Below are 23,629 nucleotides of genomic sequence, written 5' to 3'. Positions count from 1 at the left end.
TAGTCAGAGACTTTTTCCCCAGGTGGAACAAACCATTACAAGGGGACATAAATTTAAGGTGAAAGGTGGAAGATATAGGAGGGATATCAGAGGTAGGTTCTTTACCCAGAGAGTAGTGGGGGCATGGAATGCACTGCCTGTGGAAGTAGTTGAGTCGGAAACATTAGGGACCTTCAAGCAGCTATTGGATAGGTACATGGATTATGGTGAAATGATATAGTGTAGATTTATTTGTTCTTAATGGCAGCATGGTAGCATTGTGGATAGCACAATTGCTTCACAGCTCCAGGGTCCCAGGTTCGATTCCGGCTTGGATCACTGTCTGTGCGGAGTCTGCACATCCTCCCCGTGTCTGCGTGGGTTTCCTCCAGGTGCTCCGGTTTCCTCCCACAGTCCAAAGATGTGCAGGTTAGGTGGATTGGCCATGATAAATTGCCCTTAGTGTCCAAAATTGCCCTTGGTGTTGGGTGGAGGTGTTGAGTTTGGGTAGGGTGCTCTTTCCAAGAGCCGGTGCAGACTCAAAGGGCCGAATGGCCTCCTTCTGCACTGTAAATTCAATGATAATCTATGATTAATCTAGGACAAAGGTTCGGCACAACATCGTGGGCCGAAGGGCCTGTTCTGTGCTGTATTTTCTATGTTCTATGTTGGGAAAGTTAAAGTCCCCAACTATTACCACCCTATTTTTCCGGCAGCTATCTGTAATCTCCTTACATATTTTCTCCTCAATATCCCGCTGACTATTTGGGGGCCTATAGTACAGTCCTCTCAAAGTGATCTCACCTTTCTTATTTTTCGGTTCTGCCCATATAGACTCAGTGGACGAACCATCGGATATATCCTCTCTCTGTATTGCCGTGATACTGTACCTCATCAATAATACAACTCCCCACCTCTCCTATCTCCTGGTTCATCTTTCCTATAGCATCTGTACCCCGGAACATTGAGCTGCCAGTCCTGCCCTCCTTTAGCCATGTTTCAGTAATAGCTATAATATCCCAGTCCCATGTATCTATCCATGCCCTGAGTTTATCTGCCTTGCCCGTTAGGCCTCTTGCATTGAAATAAATGCAGTTCAATCTATTTCTCTGCCTTCCACTTTTCTCCTTACTGACTTTTGTTTCTATCCTCTCTTTACTACCCTGCGACTTCCTGCAATGTAGTTTAAACTCTCCCCAACAGCGCTAGCAAACAACCCGGCTAGGACATTGGTTCCAGTCCTGCCCAGGTGTAGATCGTCCGATTTGGAATGGTCCCACCTCTCCCAGAACCAGTTCCAATGTCACAAAAATCTGAATCCCCCCTCCTGCACCATCTCTCAATCCGTGCATTCACCCTGTCTATCCTGTCATTCCTACTCTGACCAGCACGTGGCACTGGTAGCAATCCCAAGATTACTACCTTTGAGGTCCTACGTTTTGGACCTCCCAACTCTGTTGGGGGTTCTTTGATGGGGGTTCTGATGGGGTGGCTGGGGAGGGGTTGAGCCACCCTCATGCATGTGTGGCTGACCCGTTATTCCAGTTGTGGTGGGGGAGGGGAGGATACCCCTACTTGGCAGCGCAGGGGGGAGTGCAGGATTTGCATTATGGCGGCCCATTGCTGGGAATCCGGCATCAATTAGCATGGAAAAGGAGAATGAACTGCACCTGGACGCCACTCCTAGTGCCAGTGGAGACCAGTCATGAGTCCCTGCTGGCGGGAGCACTTAGTCTCCAGAAAGGAGAATCTAGCCCCATATCATATATACATTCATTTCTGTTTGCTCTGTCAATGTATCCACCTTTCAGATAAAGAGCTTTTAATTCTGTCTTTCAACCATTTGTCCCTGCTCTGACCTTATTTGTTGGTGCACCCTCCTGCTTGTACACTCGGCCCTTCCTGTCACACTCTGGTTAGCATTACCTGTATCTCTGTCTTGCTCTATCGCTTTACTCTTGCTCTTTAACTTTCCAAACCTCCTCTCACAGGCACCCTCCTAACTATACCATCCCCCACCACAACTACATTTCTTTTTACTCCCCCAATGTGATTGGCATCTGAACTATGGTCCCGTAGTCAGATTGCTCATCCTCCCTGCAGCCCTGGCCCTCGCCCATACAAGCTGCAAGAACGTCAAACCTCTTGGTGAAATAACAAGGGCTGAGTCTGCTCCATTGCTACCTTTTGGGTTCCCATACTGTCCCTGACTATCGACCATATCTGAAATACTTTACCTAAGGTGTGTGACTACCCTCTGGAACAAAGTGTCCAGGTAACTTTCCCCCTTCCTGATGCACTGCATTGTCCAAAGCTCAGACCCCAACTTATCAACTCTGAGCCGAAGTTCCTCGAGCCGCACTTACTGTCACCATGGATGACACTGGTGTCCAGCAGCTCCCACATGCTACAGCGGCAACACGTCACCTGTCCTGCCATCCTTATTATGTCTTACTTAATTAGGTTTTCATTTTAGAAATATCACTCAATCGGGCAGCACAGTGGTTAGCACTGCTGCCCACGGCGCTGAGCACCCGGGTTCGATCCCGGCCCCGGGTCACTGTCTGTGTGGAGTTTGCACATTCTCCCCGTGTCTGTGTGGGTCTCACCCCCACAACCCAAAGATGTGCAGGTTAGGTGGATTGGCCACGCTAAATTGCCCCTTAATTGGAGAAAAAAACAATTGGGTACTCTAAACTAAAAAAAAAAAAATATCACTCAACATTATCCTTAGTTATGCTATGGAGTTTAATTAGTTTTATGTAACTTCATCAACAAATTCAATTAGTTAAGTCTGCCTTTTACAAATCTATGCTGGCTCTCCTTAATTAACTTAAATCTCGCAGAGTGCTTGTTGATTTTTCTTTTCCCTGATTATGGTTTTCAAAACCTTAGCCGTCACTGAAGTTAAATTAATTGGTATGTAGATCATAGAACATAGAACATACAGTGCAGAAGGAGGCCATTTGGCCCATTGAGTCTGCACCAACCCACTTAAGTCCTCACTTCCACCCTAACCCCGTAACCCAATAACCCCTCCTAAGCTTTTTGGGCACTAAGGGCAATTTATCATGACCAATCCAGCTAACCAGCACGTCTTTGGACTGTGGGGGGAAACTGGAGCACCCGGAGGAAACCCACGCAGACACAGGGAGAACGTGCAGACTCCGCACAGCCAGTGACCTAATGGAGAATCAAACCTGGGACCCTGGCACTGTGAAGCCACAGTGCTATCCACTTGTACTACCGTGCTGCTCTCAAGTTCCTTGGACTGTTATCAGATTTGCCAGTCTCCGATCCTCTGTCACCTCCTTGTATGATGTGGAGATGCCGGCGTTGGACTGGGGTGAGCTCCTTGTATAGGAGAGATTGAAAGATTATGGCAAACTCATCCATTATCTCCACCCCCACTTCCTTTAGCAACCTGGGATGCAAGCCATCTGTATTAAGTGTTAGGATACCGAACCAGGCCCCCAGTTTTTGTTAGAATGAGAGCCCCAAAGAATTTTTCTATTTGTAAACTGTGAGGAAAGGATACCTCACCCTAGGAATGATGACTCTGATCGATAGGTATCTTTTATGTTAAAATAATCTTTAATTGAAACACAGATAACCACATTAACATCAAATAAATAGCTTTAAAATGATCAGTTGAACAGTTCTTAAATAAAAGGGAAAAACTTGAGCTTACTATCTACACCTGCCATTAATTCCAATTAAACAACCCAATATAGTTCCACTTATAAATACAGTTAACACAGTAGGTTTACTTGCGGTCTTCTGTATAAATACTTTTAAAGAGAGACCCTTTCCAGAACAAATCCAGCACACTCTGTCTTGTCAGACCCAACTCCTGTGGCAAACTTCTCAACCTAACAGCATTTGGCAAAATTGCTGTTCAACTTTAAATCTTATAATAGACTGCAAAACTACAGACAGACCTGGCTCCACCCATTAATTATACCATCTGTATCCCACTAAGTTCTATGAACTAAATACATTCCCTCATAAATTATCTACCCTCCAGGGAACCATCCAAAATATAAACTATGTTCCATTAGCTCTTTATTTGTAACCAACCAAGTGGTTGGAATGAATAATGACCTCACCTTTTACGACACCTTAACTACTGCTTTATCATACATACTGCCTGTATGTATTTTAAACCAGGGTTTTTAGATTCCTTTTTGTGTTGATTGTCATTCTATTCTCATATTCTCTCTTTGTCTGTCTTATTTTCCTCTTCATATCACCTCTTCACCTATTGTATTTGACCTTGGTTCTCACTTGAAGAATTCACCTGACATGCATCAATATTTTTTTGTTTATTAATAATCTCTATCTCTTTCATCATCCCAGATACCCTGTATTTGGCTCCCTTACCTTTCACCCTGTTGGAATGTACCTAGCCTTTACCTGAAGTATCTCTTCCTTAAAGACCACCCATTGTCAGTTCTGGTTTCCATTTTACTCTTGCTACATCTCTTCTCATTGCACTGAAATGAACCCACTTCCAATTTAGAAATTCTATATTATATTGTCCCTTGCTTTTCTCTGTTACTATGCTAAACCCTGATCACTCTTACCCAAATGTTCCCCCTCAGGCACACGGTCCAATCGGCCCACCTCATTTTCCAACAGCAGATTCTTTCCAGTTATGCCAAGAATTGCTGATCAAGGAAGTTATTCCGAGCACATTTCAGGAATTACAACTCCATTTTACCCTTTACTCCAACATTATCCTAATCAGTATTTGGGGAATTGAAGTCACCACAATCACCACTTCTTGTATATTTTTATCATTTCCCTGCATATTTGTTTCTGAAGCCTATAGGATGCCCTCAGATTGCGTGATTGTTTGCTTCTCAACTCTAACCAAATGGATTCTGCCCTTGCCTCCCCTCAAGGATATCCTGTCTTTCCAACATTGGAAAAGTACTGAAAAAGGTGCAGACAATAAACTCTACCCTCCAGAATTTCTGGATGCCAATCTCAGGAAAGATTGAATGGTGGGGGTCGGGGCGCGTGGGGGTGAAGGGGCTCTTTATTCTAGAAAGGAAGAGGCTGACAAGTCTGATTAAGGCCTTTAAAATGAGGAAGGACTCTGACAGGGAGATGGGGTAGGAGTCCAAAATAAGGGGCACGGGTTTGAAGAGTAGAAAGAGATTTCATCGAGGTGTTCCAGGGAAGGCTTGATGTGGACGTGACTGAGAACAGAGGGGGGCTGGGTGGGAAGAGATCATTCAAATGCGAGGTGGCTTGTGTGGTGTATAAACACCGAGACTGGTTAGGCCGAATGTCCTGTTTGTGTGTTACACAATCCAAATAATTCAACATCTCCTTGTTACAGTGGCACCTCCAGCTGGGAAAAATCTCCTTAAGTACAAAGTCATCGAGATGATTACAATTAGGAGGGATTTTGATAAGAGGGAGAAATAGTTTCCAGTGGCAGGAAGGTCACTAACCATGTGTGTGTGTGTGGGATGTGGGGGGCGGGGGGGGGGGGGGGGGGGCGTGAAATTGAATGTAAACAATGCAGTTCAAAGCTTTTAGCCTTCTAGACATACAAACAGGCTTCTATACTTTAAAGGGCAATGAAATTGACTGAGAACATTACTTCAAAGGTTTTCACCACATTAAAGGGATAACTTTGACCTTCATCTCAAAGATCTTTGAATGTGGCATGCTGACAGACGTTTTAAAAGGTTTAGGGGTACAGATAGAATTACTTTCACTTTATTGTGAGAGACGTGTATTTTTGAGATACTGAATGACTTTTTTAATGGATTTTAAAGCCTGCAGAATGGGGAGAGCAGCCAAACGAGCCCCATCCCAGGAAAGGCCCCTGACCTGAGCCCCTCCAGCCCAGGACAAGCCCCCTGACCCCCACCTTCCATGAAGGGCCCTCCTCGGTACCCTGGAGGAAATTGTTGGGAGGTACATAGATACATAGAAGATAGGAGCAGGAAGAGGCCTTTGGCTCTGCGAGCCTGCTCCGCTATTTATCACGATCATGGCTGACCATCCAACTCAATAGCCTAGTCCTGCTTTCTCCCCATAAACTTTGATTCCATTCGCCCCAAGTGCTATATCTAGCCGCCTCTTGAATATATTCAATGCTTTAGCATCAACTACTTCCTGTGGTAATGAATTCCACAGGCTCACCACTCTTTGTGTGAAGAAATGTCTCCTCATCTCTGTCCAAAATGGTTTACCCTGAATCCTCAGACTGTGACTCCTGGTTCTGGACACCGCCCCCCCCCTTGGACTGTAAGTCTATGTTTCTCAGCACCTGTACCGATTCACACCAGCAGGATTCTCAGGTTTGGGGGGGGGGGGGGGGGGGGGGGGGGGTGGTGATGGTGTGGCGAATCCCAGGAGGCAGGGTGAATTGGCCGCCGCTTGTATATGCATGCAAAGCGGCTCCAATGAGCTATTTGCACGTTCCCACTGGGTTGGGGCAGGAAGCTCGTCGGGGACATTATGAAACCCGTTATGGTGGGCGGGGTGGGCTGGGAGTCTCAGGGCCAGTTTGATGCCCGATCTTGGCCCGCTGGGGGATTCAGGGGGCCATTGTGAATCCTACGGCTGACGGGTGGGCCTCGGGAATACCAGCCTATGGCTCTATGAATGAAAATGCATGGATTGGCTGGATAATGCGGTTCTGTTATCTCCCACTAGGTGTCCCCATTGGCCCAGTTGAGGAAAACTGCATCTTTTCAATCTCTTCACTTCCTGCAGAAGAAGAATCGATATAGTTCATACGTGGTGGGGGAGGTGGCAGAGACCAGCCTGGGACGCAGGTAGGTCGGTGGTGCCAGTAAAGGTTGAGTCGTGGTGAAGGCATGGGAAAGGCAAAGATGAAATAGGAGCCGTTTTTTAAAAATTTGGAGTACCCAATTATTTTTTCCAATTAAGGGCCAATTTTAGCGTGGCCAATCCACCTACCCTGCACATCTTTGGGTTGTGGGGGTGAAACCCACGCAGACACGGGGAGAATGTGCAAACTCCCCACGGGCAGTGACCCAGGGCCGGGATTCGAACCCGGGCCCTCAGCGTCGTAGGCAGCAATGCTAACCACTGTGCCACCGTGCTGCCCCCAAAATAGGAGCCTTTGAGGATTTCAAATCCTCCCCATGGCATCTGTAACTGCCTCTATCTCTATCTTTATATTTCTATCTCTATCGCCTAAAGCCCAACAAATCTTCAAAATGTCTCACACCTCCAATTCTTACACTTCCCCAATTTTAATGTTGGCATTGCCCAGTTTAAGCTTCAGTGTGAAGGGGGCATCACCCCCATTGAGGCCTTGTCGGCACCGTTTTAATTTAACATCCACAGTTCAATTTTGACCAGTTCCAACCCCTTTTTTCAGATGCTCAATGGCTGGGGTGAGCTGCAGCTTTACCTGGCACCTCCTCTTGTAGATTTGAGCCCAGATGGTGAGAGTTGATGGGTTATCAATGGCTGGAGATGTTTTTTTTAACCCGGGGTTCAGTAAAGTAAAGTAGAATATTTTCCTGAGGGGGATTTCCTAGTTGCATCTGTCCATGAGTTTGAGACTTTCTGGGAGAGCGTTTCCTAACTCAAGCTCTGATTGGCTGAAACTTCCTCTTGAGAGTGATCCATGGTACTGGTGTCAGCTGTGGGTTCGGTGATAGCACTCTAACCACCCAGTCAGGCGGTTGTAGGTTCAACTCCCGCTTTGGAGACTTGAGTATAGGATGCAGACTGCCGTTACTGAGGATTGGCACTCTTACCCCATCTGCCATTGGCATGTTTAGAAGGATTTGCAGGTTGATAATCAATCTGTTTGACCGCACCTTCCTTGGCCAACAAGTCCTGAACCCGGAGCTCCTGGTTCAGGGGCAGAGGCACTACCCACTGTCCCTCAATATGCTAAGACTAGTACCTAACAAATCCACTTATTTAATGTAAGGCAGGAGAATTACAGGCCTAATCAGCCCACTGTGACTATTTACCCTTGTTATTTCTCTTTTAGTTTCTCTCTTTGGGGGTGGGGGAGGCACAGTGGCGCAGTGGTTAGCACTGCTGCTTCATGGCACCAAAGACCTGGGTTCGATCCCGGCCCTGGGTTACTGTCCATGTGGAGTTTGCACATTCTCCCTATGTCTGCATGGATCTCACCCTCACAACCCAAAGGTGTGCAATTAGGTGTATTGGCCACGCTAAATTGCCCATTAATTGGAAAAAAAATAGTCTCTCTCTTGAGCGTGTTCATTGCTCCAGAGATACAAACAGTGCAAGATGAAGTCCCACCACCACCATCTCTCGGGGTTCAGTTAAGCCTTCATCCCTGTATTAATCCACAGGAGGCAGGGGTTCCGTCACCACACCAGTAATAATTTGCAATAACTTATACACAAGAGCAGCTCCAAACAGTGCTGCTAGCATTCCAGGCAACTTAAGACTGCCTCACAAAGCAGGGAAAGGTTAGGAGGAGTTATTGGGTTACGGGGATAGGGTGGAAGCAAGGGCTTAAATGGGTTGGTGCAGATTCGATGGGCCGAATGGCCTCCTTCTGCAATGTATGTTCTATGTTCTAACCATTCTAATTCCATTTTCCAGCACTTGGCCCATAGCCTTGTATGCTTTGGCATCACAAGTGCACATCTCAACACTTCTAAACTGTTATGAGGGTCTCTGCCTCCACCACCCTCTCAGGCAGGAAGTTCCACACTCTCACCACCCTCTGGGTAAAAAGGTTTTCCCCACATCTATTTTTTACCTTAAATCGCCCTTGTCGCCGACCCCTTCACCAAAGGGAAATATTTATAGCTGCCGACTCTATCTATGCCCCTTATAATTTTATTCATCTCAATCATGTTTCCCCCTAGTCTCCTCTGCTCCAAGGAAAACAACCCCTGTCTGTCCAATCTCCCTTCAGAGCTAAAACTCTCCAGACTAGGCAACATCCTGGTAAATCTCCTTGGCACTGGAAGTGCTATCACATCTCTCCTTAATGTGGATTCCAGAACTGCCACAATACGCCAGATGTGGCCTAACTAACGTTTTATACAGTTCAAGCATAACCTCCCTGCACTTAATCTCTATGTCTCGGCTAATAAAGGCAAGTATACCATATGCCTTCTTAATTACTGTATCCACCTGCTCTGCTACCTTAAGGGACAGGTGTACATGCACACCAAGGTCCCTCTCTGATCCTCGGTGCTTGCCAGGATCTTGCCGTTTATCATGTATTCCATTGTCCTGCCTAAGTGCATCACCTCACGCCTGTCCAATTGAATTCCATTTGCCACTGTTCAGCCCATCTGACCAGCCCGTCTATAAAATAATAATAATAATCTTTATTAGTGTCACAAGTAGGCTTACATTAACACTGCAATGAAGTTACTGTGAAAAGCCCCTAGTCGCCACATTCCGGCGCCTGTCTCGGCACACTGAGGGAGAATTCTGAATGTCCAAATTACCGAACAGCATGTCCTGTAATTAATGCCCTGATCAAAATTGCACCACCTCCTCTTTTACCTCCTTTCCTATCTCGCCTGTAGATCCTGTATCCTGGAATATTGAGCTGCCAATCCTGCCCCTCTCTCAACCATGTCTCAGTGACGGCAATGATATCATATCTCCATGCTTTAATTTGCACCCTCAATTCATCTGCCTTAGAAACACTGGTATAGAAACATAGAAAATAGGAGCAGGAGGGGGCCATTCGGCCCTTCGAGCCTGTTCCGCCATTCATTATGATCATGGCTGATCATCCAACGCAATAGCCTAATCCTGCCTTCCCCCCATATCCTTTGATCCCCTTCACCCTAAGTGCAATTTCTAACTCCTTCTTGAAAACATGCAGTATTTTGGCCTCAACTCCATCCCTGTCCTAAATGGTCTATCCCGTATAGACTCAGACTGCCTTGTTCGTCAGACATCTTGCATTAAAATAAATACCATCCAATCTTGCCTATCTTCCTGGTGATTTAAATGGTCTAGACATTCAATGCCTTCCTGACTCACTGGATGTTTCTTCTAATTTTGGCTGTGCATCTATTCCTGCCGTACCTTCTCTCAGGGTCCCAGCGCCCTGACAAGTTAGTTCCGTGGGATGTGTCATGGGAACTTTTACATCAGAGAGGGCACAGGAATCGTTGTTTTATCATTTCATCTGAAAGACAGCATCTCCGACTATGCAGCACTCCCTCAGCACTGCACTGGAGGGTCAGCCTGGGTCATGTGCTTGAGGCTTTGGAGGCCAGCCTGAACCCGTGGCCTTTGTACTCCAAAGCAAGAGTATGACCCATCAAGCCACACAGCTTCACAGTTGGGTTTACATCCTCAGCCTTCCTGTTGATCTCTGAGGCCAGCAGCTGCTGTTAGCATTATTGGAGTATTGGACAGGGAGTGGCTTGGCCATCCTTCTGCTCTTCCGCTTTATTCCCTTGGGATTCCAAAGGTAGGCTTGAAACGCAACAGGAAATGATGTAACTGTGCCAATGTGGGTTTGTGTCCGTGCCACGGAGACACCAACACCTTTGTGTGGTTCTGTCTCACAAGAAGATAATGTTTAGTCAGGTGGGTCTACACAGGACATTGGAGGTGGGCGTAGTTGTGTTGTGATGTGTATGCTTTGTGCAAATGTCTTCTTTCCATTGTTGACAGCGAGGCCAAGCCTTCTGGCCACAGGTCAATCACATCGCTCAGAGTGGAAGACACTAGATTGCCCAATCACCCAAGAGTGACTCAGACATTCGCTGATGCCAGCTTCATTCTTGAACTGTCCAAACCGGCCCATGGACCTTTTGGATTTCTCATCTCTAGATCGTGTGGACGTGAGTACTGGGATGCGGAGTTTAGCCCCCGTGAAAGACCTAAGGTTTTTTTTCATTTATAGGACCATCTATTAGCTATGAATGGCCTGAGGTTTTCTTGGCACTGATCCATTGCACCGCAGTAACTTGACTGGGAAGTGTGATACAAATCCTGTTTGTCCATGACCCCTCGAGCCTGTTCTGCCATTCAATAAGAACTTGCACATTCAAGTTGTGAGCACTTTTCTGAGGAAGAACACTCGAGCAAAATTCTGGGCTGATGTCTCCACTCCACACTTCTGGTTATTTTATGTCTTCTCTCTTAGATTCCATGGTTATGGATACAGCCTGCAGAACGACCACCCCTCCCAGAATCTTGCAGTTGTTTGGTACACGGTCTGATTAGTGCCATCTCCTCTTCCCCAAATTTCTGTGGGAAGTGCATCTTTTGTCTGATTTTGAAGACATCATGGTCTTGCTTTGAGGGTAATGGGGGTCTCAGCGACACTGCCCATTAATTGTTGAAGTTGATATATCAGAATGCCTCTTGATGAGCCCTCATTATAATTGGCAAGTAACATTTGTACCACACAAGCACCAGGCAATTACCATCTCCAACATGACAGAATCTAACCATTACCCTTTGACATTCAATGGAATTACCATCGCTGAAACCCCCACTGTGAATATCCTGGGGGATTACCATTGACCAGAAATTGAACTGCAGCAGCCATATAAACACGAGCTACAAGAGCAGGTCAGAGGCTAGGAATCCTGCGGTAACTCATCTCCCGATTCCCCAGAGCCTGTTCACCATCTACAGGGCACAAGTCAGGAGTGTGATGGAATACTCCACACTTGCCTGGATGAGTGCAGCTCCAACACTCAAGAGGCTCAACACCATCCAGGACAAAGCAGCCCGCTTGATTGGCACCCCACCCACCAACTTAAACATTCACTCCCTCCACCACCGACGCATTGTGGCAGCCATGTGTACCATCTACAAGAGGCACTGCAGCAATGCACCAAAATCCTTCGACAGCACCTTCCAAACTCGCGACTTTAACATCTAGAAGCACAATGGCAGCAAATGCATTGGAACACCACCTGGAGGTTCCCCTCCAAGTCACTCACTATCCAGACTTGGAAATAAATGGCCGTTCCTTCACTGTCGCTGGGTCAGAATCCTGGAACTCCCTCCTAAAAGCACTGTGGGTGTACCTACACCACAGATACTGCAGCAAACAACAAAGATCAATGAAATGTACAGCACAGGAACAGGCCCTTCGGCCCTCCAAGCCCGTGCCGACCATGCTGCCCGACTAAACTACAATCTTCTACACTTCCTGGGTCCCTATCCCTCTATTCCCATCCTATTCATGTATTTGTCAAGATGCCCCTTAAATGTCACCATCGTCCCTGCTTCCACCACCTCCTCCGGTAGCGAGTTCCAGGCACCCACTACCCTCTGTGTAAAAAACCTGCCTCGTACATCTACTCTAAACCTTGCCCCTCGCACCTTAAACCTATGCCCCCTAGTAATTGACCCCTCTACCCTGGGGAAAAGCCTCTGACTATCCACTCTGTCTATGCCCCTCATAGTTTTGTAGACCTGCAGTTCAAGAAGACAGCTCACCACCGCCATCTCAAAGGCAATTAGGGATGGGCAATGAATGCTGGTTTAGCCAGTGATACCCACATCCCAGAATAAATATACATTTATAAAACCAGTCATTTCATTTATGTACCTCATGTAGAAATATATCAGAGCATTCAACACAATTTTTTATTAATTGAACTGCCTGCAGTTCCATCTGGAAATATGGCAGGAACCCAAATAGCAGTGAGGTGAATGCTCAACTGATCAGCTTTTGTTGCTGTTTGGTTGAGTGAGGAATCTTGGCCAGGCACCAGGAGGTCTCCCAACTCTGGTCCGATTAATGTGTTAAAATCTTTGCGTTTCCCAGATCCGGACATTTATCCTATGCTGCGAGTCTTGCTTATATTGAGTTTGCAGTGCCTTATCATGGTGGTTAAAAACTTTTCCCACCAGCATCTCGTCCTCCCACACCCCATGTACACTCCACCCTACCATAGACTCTACCCACCCATTTAATCCCCTTCCACACCCCATGTGCACTCTATCCTATCGTAGACTCTACCCACCCATTTAATCCCCTTCCACACCCATGTGCACTCTATCCTATCGTAGACTCTACCCACCCATTTAATACTCTTCCACATCACATGTACACTCTACTCTATCATAGACTCTACCCAGACATTTAATCCCCTTCCACACCACATGTGCACTCTACCCTATCACAGTCTCTACACACCCATTTAATCCATTTCCACACCTTATGTACAGTCTACAGCTGTGTGATCTAGATTGTTCATCTACCGTCACAGCCAAAGACACTCCTTACTGACCAGTTGCCTGACTTTCTATGAAATTATTTTACACCCAGAAATTGCTGCACCAGATTTTATTTAGTATTAGCGATTAGTATTGGGACCCTTAAAATCAGTTACTAACAAGATTTTTTGCAATGCTTTTGTTACATTTTTCATTTCCACTATCATCTCCATTACAAATGTATATATCAAACAATACCTACTGCAGGCCTCACACAGGTACAGTCTGAGAAACAAATATTGGTGTGGATTTTTACTCCTGAGGTGGGTAGCTTGAGCCGGGGAACTTACCCGAATAGTGGGACCTTTGCTTTTGGGGAGGACTGGAGGCAGGATGGAGTCAAGCCTGCTGCCCCTTGATGCAGATCAGAGGTGGCCATATGGTCTGCCTATGGAGGTCGGCTGCTTAAAAGGCTTGCCTCAGTTCTCAGTCTTGGGCCCAGTTGTTCTGCTAAATATTAGGCCCTCGAGCTCTCACCCATTACACCCACTCACCTCCCACCCACTCCCCATGCCTCATCCATGCCAACGCATGCCCCACACCCACCCTGAACGGCCCTTCATATGCTCCTTGCCAACTCATGCCTCACACACAACTCCCATGGCTACATGTAGCCTGCATGCCAACTTATTACCAACGCATACAAATTGGCCCACCATTACCCTTTGATGTTACACCCCCTGTGTCATCTCACCCAGTATCCACCATGGACAGAACTCAGGGGCATGTTGAGATAAAATAAAATTGTTCTAAATATCTATAACAGCCTTTACTATATATTTTAAAAATATTTAAATGTTCCCAGTACTTAATCCGTTATAAAAACAAGCAAACTGAAATAACCTCAAATCAAAGACAGCTAATCTTTTAATAACCTCTTTGTGCTGTCAATCAAACTGTGAACTTAGGACCCCCTACTGATATAATGATAGGGAAAATGTGGAAAGCAGCCATGTATTAATTATGACATAACAGGGAGGCAATGGCGTAGTGGTATTGTCACTGGACTAGTTAACCAAAGACCCAGAGTAATGCTGTCGGGACTCAGGTTCAAATCCCGCCACTACAGATGGTCTAATTTGAATTCAATAAAAATCTGGAATTAAAAATGTAATGATGACCATGAAACCATTGTCCATTGTTGTAAAAACCTATCTGGTTCACTAATGTCCCTGAGGGAAGGATATCTGCTGTCCTTACTTGGTCTGGCCTCCATGTGACACCAGATCCACAGAAGCAAGTGGTTGACTCATAACTGCTCCTTAAGGACAAATAGGGATGAGCAATAAATGCTGGCACAGCTAGCGACGGCCACATCCCATGAATGAATTAAAAAATTAATCCTCTGGGGTAATGTGAACAAACATAACTGTGGGAACAGATTTTTTCAACTCTCAATTTTAAAGGACTGGTGATTTAAAAAGTCCACAGTGTTTTTAACCTCTCACAGACACAATCAGCCTGTTAATTTTCATTTTAAAGGGCTGGAGATTTTTAAAAGTTGACAGCTGGACAGTTCTACAGAGTTTACCCACCCTTCAACAGAATTTATGTTTACTCCATAAATGCGTACCTCCTATACTCTGGGGTTAAGGCCCCAGCTCCAGTGAAAATGGGGTCTGATAGAATTCAGCACCGAGTTCAAATCTTGGAAGCCCTACAATGCAGAAGGAGGCCATTCAGCCCATCGGGTCTGCACCCCCTCAAACCTGGGACCCTGGCACTGTGAGGCAGCAGTGCTAACCACTGTGCCACCATGCCACCCAGTGGCCCTGCTGAATTTGTGTTTGAGTGAATCACATGAGGGAAACCTCCTTTCCACAACCAGTGAGAATGGGGTCCACTGGAAATTGGGGTGGGACTTACAGATCCGGGTCTCATCCACCATTTTTAAAGGTCCGTGGCCTCTCCACGACTCAGCGGAAATTCGGGCACTGGGCTGCACCATTTTTGTCACAGTTAATTTGTGTATTTTTTTGTCTCCTGCCTCTAGGTTTATTTATTCACCAAATGGCAGACCAATATGCTGAGAAACTGTACGCTGGATTGCTGGAGCTGGGGGATGAAATTCTGGAGATCAACAGGGAACGTGTTGAAGATCTCAGCTTCAATGAGGTGAACACTTTGATGCTACAGGACAGCACTGTGTCCCTTTGGATCAGAAGACACAATGGGACCAGACAACAACATGAAGAGTAACAATAATGCTCCATGGCTTGGATTTACAGCCACTGCAAGTTGTTCATTAAAAGTACTATCAGTGTTCACAACACACAGATGCACAAGGATGAAAATCACCTCTAACCTGACCACGTGCCCTGGTGCTTCTAAATCCAGTATTTATCTGCATTAATTCTCATACCTGGAACATGGGAAAGAGACAGTAACAGTTTCCATTCCGGCATCCCTACCAAAGGCTAGGACCCTGAGTAGGTAACTGAATTAGCTCCTTTTCCTAACCTCTGAAACCTTCCTCAATGTCTGATTGCGCAGACAGTTCTGATTTCTCAGTTCTGAACATCATCTTCTAATTCTGGAGAAATTGGGTCTTTTTTTTGCACTCACCACTCAGACAGACCCTTGTATTTCCCAAGCATCCTTTCTGTTAATCCCTTGGCACTGAGGATTTTAATGAACCCAAACACAGAATGGACCAGGATTGTACCTTCCTCACAGACTACGTGAAACTCAACACTAATGACAAAATTAATTAAGGATTTAGGGCCGGGCAAAAGCACTGAGCTCTCGTCCTCCTTAGAATCCCTACAGTGCAGAAGGAGCCCTATCGGGTCTGCACCAACCCTCTGAAAGAGCATCCTACCCAGGCCCACTCCCCTGCACTACCCCATTGACCCCACCTAACCTGCACATCTTTGGACACTAAGAGGCAATTTAGTATCCACCCCCCCCTCCTGTTTCTCCAACACAAAATTAGTATTTGTACCGTTTGGCCTTGTATATATTTTTTATTGTTTTAATAAAAAGATATGGCCAATCTACCTAATCTGCACCTCTTTGGACTGTGGGAGGAAACTGGAGCACTCGGAGGAAACCCACACAGACACGGGGAGAACGTGCAAACTCCATACAGACAGCCAAGGTCAGAATTGTCAAAGAGGGGACATTGATTTACTGTGAACCATCATTTCCATCCTTTTGAATTTGATAAAATAAGAGATCCTCACACATTCTCACCTTCAGACTTTGCTCCTTTATGCATACAGTCGGAGTAGTTTCGTTGTTGAAACTGCCTCTCCATTCGCAGTAATACTTTTAAAAACTCCATCACAAATACATTACTCATGAAATAAAGCAGCTATTTATTCAACAGCAATGGCGACAGCCTCTTATTCAATGAATGGAAAGAAATAGTTGTACTTCTACAACAGCAAATTACTGCAGATGCTGGAATTCTGAAATAAACACAGAAAATGTTGGAAACACGGAGCAGGTGAGGAATTCCCACGCACTCCCCATACATGCAGATGATTTGGACATGGGCGAATGAGACACTAGCCTGGATTCTCTGCTGCCCGCTGCCGGTAATGGGGTCCCCGATGTGGCGGAGAATTGGCCGTCCAGGGTAAAAACGGGTTTGATGCCTGTTTGTGATGCTCTAGCCCCCTGTTGGCAGCGTGATCAGGGGTTGCACCCGCATGCCAGCTGGAAGATGCAATTGGATCTGAATGACCCATTTGCATCCACTTAGCGGGCCGGACACCATACTCCAGGCCCGTGTGATTCCCCAGTCCTTTGGGCTGGGGATCACATGGGCAGGATTTACTACTGGTATTCCCCAGCGTGGCCCTGACATGGTGGATCATTTGGTGGGCGAAGGGAATAACTCCTTAAGGAAGTTGCTCCCAAAGTACATCTGAGGGCCACCCTCACCCCCCCCACCCCCACCCCACCCCCCCACACACACTCTCTCCATTCCTGAGACTAATCATTGATGTTGGGGCAGGATCCCCACCACTGCCACTCCAGTGATCCGATGACACCATGTGACGGAATGGCCAGCTCGCATGCAGGGGTTCCCCAGGAGAACAGTGGAAAATGCTACAGTGCGCAGGAGTCAGATGTTGTCAAACGATGCGGAGCTCCAGAACGCATCATCCTCCATCCCATGGACCAGACTGGTGTTACTACCAACCCAGGGCCCGCACTCTGCAGTGCGGCAGGTATGTATCACGGAGGGGGTTGGAGGCAGGGGGGTGGCTGGGAGTGGGGAGGGGAGGGGAGAGGTGCAGGGGTGGGATGCAGTGTCTGTGCCCTTCGCCGATCCCGCCCCACCCCCAAGTTGGTGAACCTGGAGGCGATCAGAGAGTCCCGTTTACGTTGGCTCAAGCGCACATGTTGTGCTGCCTCCCGTGCCTACCTGGGCTCCATGTCCTGCACATCCACCCCCTCCACCGCATCCTCCTTGTCGGATGAGGCCTAGTGTTCCTCCTCCTCCTCGCCCCTCTGCTGCCTGATATTGTGGAGGACGCAGCAGGCCGCCATGATGCAGGCAGCCCTCTCAGCATCATACTGGAGGGCCCCTCCAGAGCGGTCCAGGCACCTGAACCACATCTTCAGAAGGTCAAAGCACCGCTCAATCACGCCCCTGATTGCAGCATGGCCTTTGTTGTAGCGGGTCTCCGCGTCGGTCTGTGGCCTTTGGTTAGGTGTCACCAGCCATGCCCACAGTGGATAACCCCTGTCGCCCAGGAGCCAACCCCCCAGTGGGGAGGCGTCTCGAACATGTCAGGAATCGCGAGTGTGCCAGGATGAAGACGCCGTGCATACTGGCCTGGACAAACATGCATGATGCGCAGCTAATGGTCACACCTGAACGTGGGGCATGTCAGTGATGGCGGTGAACCCTGCTGCCCAGGCATCCTGGTGGGCTCAGTCCACATTGAAATGGATGTATTGAGACAACTGGGCATATAGGGCCTCTGTGATGGCGCGGATGCACCTGTGCACCGAGGTCTGTAAGATCCCGGACAGGTCCCCACTCGGCACCTGGAAGGACCCCGTGGTGTAAACATTCAGGGCGACCGTCACCTTGACGACCACCGGGAACGGGTGTCCTCCCCCATACCCCCGCGGTGCCAGGTGTGCCATGTTCTGGCAGATATGTCGCACTGTCTCTCTGCTCAGCCGGAGTCTTTGACAGCATGCTCGGTCCGACAAGTCATCGAATGACAGGCGCTCCTGGTACACATGAGGCCTCAGGCGGCGCCTCCTTTGCACCTCCTCCTCCTCGGCCTGTTTGGCGGCCGGCTCACCATCCTGGGCGGCTGTCTCCTGTCCCTCTACGGCACGCTCTGCTGCTACAGCTTCCTCCTCCTCTTCGAGCAGTGCCAGCTCGTATAGCCTTAGGGCTGCGGCGACCAGCAGGAAGGCCACTATTGCTGGTTGTATTCCAATATCCATTGTCCACAGGGGGTGAAAGGCTGACATGTTAGCATGATGCGTACCCCCGTGCACAACCAGATCCACCAGGCGACATGGTGGCCCCGGTTTACACCGAGCGGCGGGCTCTGCCCTGCCCCTATCATTGCCCAGCACCGTGGGGACTCTGGCCCTGGCGCCCATCTCTGATGCCAGGGGTACCATTGGCCGGCATCCTCGTAGGGGCTACTGTGCGCATTTCCCAGGGTGGGCTGTCTGATGCCCCGCCGAAGGGTGACGGCCGGTTGGGGGGGGGGTGTGCGACGGAGGGTGGGGTGCAGAGTTGGGGGGGCTGGGGCACCCATAAGGCTGGTGTCACGCTGCAGAACCAGGGACAAAGGTGGGTGGTCAGTGGGGTGCGCAGCAAGATGGCTGCCGTGCAGGCCGCGGCAATGTTGGTCCGTGCCTGGACACCGCCCCAGTCCCATGGGGGGGTCACCCTGGCCAATCAGCCGTTTCCCCCCCTCACCCCTGACTCCCTGGCAGGGTTCTCCCCACCCCAGCCAGTCCGGCCAACATCCAGCCCACAGTCGTTGCTCTCTGTGTCCTACCTCCTCTCTCCCCCTCAGCAGCCACAATGCCTAGTATCCCAATCAAACTGTCAGGCCGGACACCTTTGCCTGTACTCTGAAGGCATCAATAGGGCAGCACGGTAGCACAAGTGATTAGCACTGTGGCTTCACAGCGCCAGGGTCCCAGGTTCGATTCCCCGCTGGGTCACTGTCTGTGCGGAGTTTGCACGTTCTCCCCGTGTCCGCGTGGGTTTCCTCCGGGTGCTCCGGTTTCCTCCCACAGTCCAAAGACGTGCAGGTTAGGTGGATTGGCCATGCTAAATTACCCGTAGTGTCCATAAGGGTTGGGAGGGGTTATTGGGTGGAAGTGAGGGATTAATGTGGGTCGGTGCAGACTCGATGGGCCGAATGGCCTCCTTCTGCACTGTATGTTCTATGTAATACCTCAGAGACAGCAGCCAACAATCAAACACTCTAGAGCTGGGCTTCAGCCCTTGGGATATCCCCGCGACCAGAGGGTGAGTGTGTGGAGCGGGGAGGGAACCTAAGCCAGGTCCAAGAAATGTTCCTGGTAGGGATCTGGGATCCAGGGTCTGGGGTCCTGCACAACCGACTGGGTGGATGGCAGAGAGAAGGAGGGAAATGTAAGGGTTGGGGAAGCCTGGGGGCCTGGAAACCATAACTGATTGTTGGACTTTCACCTTCCCCAATTCCCTAAAGGGACGATCCTTTAAAACAGATGAGGAGGAATTTCTTCAGCCAGAGTGTGGTGAAGCTGTGAAACTCTTTGCCGGAGAAGGCTGTGGAGGCCAAATCACTGAGTGTCTTTAAGACAGAGATGGATAGGTTCTTGATTAATAAGGGGATCAGGGGTTATGGGGAGAAGGCAGCAGAATGGGGATGAGAAAAATATCAGCCATGATTGAATGGCGGAGCAGACTCGATGGGCCGAGTGGCCTAATTCTGCTTCTATGTCTTATGGTCTTACAGATATCACATTGGATAGTGTCGCAGACCCTGCAGCAGCTGCTCTTGTGGTCATGGTGGCAGTCCAGGCGGCCAGATACCGGAGAAGACGGCGGCAGCAGTGTCAAAGCAGGCTCGATGCGGCAGCCCATGTGCAGAGGTCCGCCCCATAGCCTGAGGACCCGGACACCATCAGGCCAGGGAGAGACTCCAAGGGGGAGGGCAACGATGGCCCAAAGTGTACAGGTGTCGCAAGTTGTTTGAGGAGATGTCAGACAGCATGCCCCATAGGATACTCCACCTCAACAAGGAAACGCTGGGGCACCTGTGCCATGACCTTGCGGACTTGGCACCACGTGGAAGAGGAGGACACCCACTCCTGGTGGCGGGCAAGGTCACCGCAGCTCTGAACTTCTATGCTTCGGGTTCAATCCAGGACTCAAGCAGAAACTTGTGCAGCATTTCCCAACGTATAGCCCACGAGTGCATCCATGAATTCCCTGGATGCCCTGTATGCCTGGGCCTCAGACTATATAAACTTCGAGCTGGACCAAGCTAATCAGGATGCCCGAGCAGCAGAATTCTCCGCCATCGCCGGGATGCCCCAGGTCCAGGGGGTAATTGATGGCACGCATGTCACCTTGTGTGTACAGCGGCAACAGGGCATGCCCTTCATTAACAGGAAGGAGTTCCACTCTCTGAATGTTCGACTCGTGTGCGACCATCACCTCCGGATCATGTACCTGTGTGCACACTTCCCAGGGAGTGTGCATCACAACTAAACCCTGGGACACTCGGAGATCCCGGCGTCTTCGAGGACCACCCCATGATGACAGGTTGGCTCGTGGTAGATAAGGGGTACCCTCTGAGGTCCCAGCTAATGACACCAGTACAGAGGCTAGAGACTGATGAGGAGACACGATACAATGAGGCCCATGTTGCCACCCTTGCTGTCATTGAGCAGTTCACAGACTGCTGAAAATGCTATTCCCATGTCTCAACTGCTCTGGTGGTTCACTGCAGTATACCCCTCAGCAGGTTGCCTGCTTTGTGGTGGTCTGCTGTGTCCACAACCTGGCACAGCAGCAGGGCAACATGTTGGAGGTGGGGGAAGAGGGATGTGCAGCCTTTTCTGAGGAGGTCGAGGAGGAGCTAGACAAGGAGGGTCCGGAGGACTAGCCAGAGAGGACCCGAGGGAGAAGCCGGTGGATGGAGGACAGGCAGCGGTGAGTATCTGGCATGCCCGGAGGACCAGGGAGGCCGTCATCATCACCCGCTTCTCATAGAATGGAGCTTTGTCTGTCATCGCTCCCCCTCCAACCCCCTTCCCACCCGTCTCCATCCCTACCCTCTGACCCATTTTCCCGCACCTCCCACCCATTCCCCACCCACCCCCACCCATTCCCCCCTCTCTACCCGACTATTCTGTTTCACCCTCCCAGGGTCTGTGTAGCATCACACCAGGGTGATGGGCTTGTGTCAGCACTGTCCGTGGGCCATTATACAAGGCAGAAGGATGATGATAACCCACTGTGAGCAAAGTTCTGGTCTTCCCTGTCTTTCTGCTGACAATGCGCGCACATCCATCACCTGCACATGGTCTGCTTCGGGGGCTCCAGATCCAGGACCCCTGTGCCTAGGTGGCAGGGGCTGGGAGAGAGCAGAGGGCAAAAGGGGGGTTGCAGGCCGGCCCACAGTACGGAATCACGTGACAGAGGCTTCACAGGTCTCAGGTGTAACATGTTTTAATGGTGAAAATCGAAACCCTATCCGTCCCGAGCTACCGATGCCCCCCCCCCCTCCTCCTCCCCGGTGCCCACTCAGCGATCCTCAATCATCTTAGCCCTCCATATTCTGCCGCTATGACTAGGTGTCACCCCAGGGTACACATCAGAGGTGGAGACTGCCTGCTGCATACTGCGCCCTGTCGCATTTGATGCCCCTGACGGGCATCCTCTGGAGGGCCTGGGGCCAGGCTGCACCGGCTGCCTTATCGGTGGCACCTGCCACCCTATTCCACCCGCTGGCTCCCGGCCCAGACAAGATTGGATCTTTTTAAAATTAAAATGGTGTTCAATTAGCGTAGGTGTGGAGAAGGAGTTTCTCGCTGTGCATAGACGTAATCTGGGGAGGGGGTAAATATATAGCACCCACTAATAAATTCAATCGGGAATTCAGGAGAAACATCCTGACCCAGAGTGTGGTGCGAAGGCGGGACTCACAACCAGAAGGAGCAGCTGGGGTGAATAGTTTAGGTGTATTTACAGGGAGGCTGGACAGGTAGATGAGACAGAAGGGAATATAAGGGTATGAGTTGAAGTGGGGTTGGTGGAGGCTGGTGTGCTGGGTGTAAATACCGGAATAGAATGGGACTTCTGGCTCGGTTCTGCACTCTTCATTCTATGTTATTCTGTGATTAATGGTTACAACGGTCCGTATATTGTGATGCCCGAGTGAGAGAAGGAAGCAGGCGACAGATGTGTGGGAGCCCGAGGTGCTGGGAGTGAAGAGACACTGACAATGCCCCAGGGTCAGAGGCTGGGGTGTCAGTGAAGTGCCTCTCAGCGAATGCCATGCAGCGACTCTGAGCCACCCCCTCCGGCTGCATAACAATGCCAATGAACCCAGCTGGCCTGACAGCTTGTCCTGCTGTCTCGAGAGGACGTGAGGTAGGGGGGGGTGGGTAGGTGGCTGTTGCCTGGGCCCCAGCTGCTGGCTGTCGATCTCACCCGACGATCCTGATGCTTTGCAAGTCCGCCCTCACCTGCTGTGGGCCATTTCCATTTCAGGCATTGATATCATTGGCAGAGCCAGGCTTCCTTATTTCATGGTTAACCCTTTGCATGCTGTAAACAGTTGCCACAACTCTGCAAATGGTCGCATTAAATTATGTACAGAGGCACCACTCGTATAGCTCCTGTAAGTTCGTGAAACATGACTTCTGGTGGCGGCCATGAGCTGAGTGGAAGGTGGCTCTCGCTTAGGAACTTTGGATTAGACGTTTCAACCCCGCCAAGTGGGCACCAAAAGGTCAAAAGGTTCCCCAAATTTAACCCCCCCCCCCAAAAGGCAGGAAAAGGAAAACTTCGGTCTCTGAACAGGGAGATCCACGGGAGCTAACTCTACAGGATCCCTAACACTGACCCAGACAATGATGAAGAAAGTGCTGGAGTTCATCACAACAGATCTACAGACGCACAGGGAAACAATGATAGAGGACCTCATGGCGATGGTGAGGTCATTGGTAGAGGCCACGATGGTCCTCATAAAGGAGGCATTTGGAGGCGCAACAGTCAATGGTGTGGGACCTAGAAAAAGCCGCCATGGACCAGGGCGACTGAATCATCTCACTTGAAGCCAAGATGGTGAGGCTGGTCACAACCCAGAAGGTAGCGAAGGGAAAGGCCGATGACCAAGAGAACAGGCCCCGCTGGTAGAATTGCCGGGCTACCGGAGGGCGCAGAGGGGAGGAACCCGACAGAGTGTGCAGCATCGATGCTTGGAAATCTGGTCGGGAAGGAGGG

General features: G+C 49.2%; 1 protein-coding gene across 4 annotated transcripts in view; it reads left to right on the top strand.

Annotated features, from left to right (window-relative positions):
• The window catches only part of LOC140426651 (uncharacterized), a 140,185-nt gene extending 123,669 nt beyond the window's left edge, over window positions 1–16,516 (top strand). For 3 of the 4 annotated variants that reach the window (XM_072511732.1, XM_072511731.1, XM_072511733.1), the window contains exons 8-10: window positions 6,661–6,782; window positions 10,621–10,790; window positions 15,182–16,516. In XM_072511732.1, the coding sequence (XP_072367833.1) occupies window positions 6,661–6,782; window positions 10,621–10,790; window positions 15,182–15,387 (498 nt within the window). In that variant the 3' untranslated portion in view covers window positions 15,388–16,516. Of the gene's footprint in view, window positions 1–6,660; window positions 6,783–10,620; window positions 10,791–15,181 lie in introns of those variants that run through there. The other variant, XM_072511734.1, reaches the window with a different exon arrangement.
• Window positions 16,517–23,629: the final 7,113 nt, after the last annotated feature.

The sequence above is a fragment of the Scyliorhinus torazame genome, chromosome 7 (assembly GCF_047496885.1).
Source record: "Scyliorhinus torazame isolate Kashiwa2021f chromosome 7, sScyTor2.1, whole genome shotgun sequence".
In the NCBI taxonomy this organism is placed as follows: domain Eukaryota; kingdom Metazoa; phylum Chordata; class Chondrichthyes; order Carcharhiniformes; family Scyliorhinidae; genus Scyliorhinus; species Scyliorhinus torazame.
The sequence above is the reverse complement of the archived record's forward strand: the minus strand, read 5'-3'. Positions and strand labels throughout refer to the sequence as shown.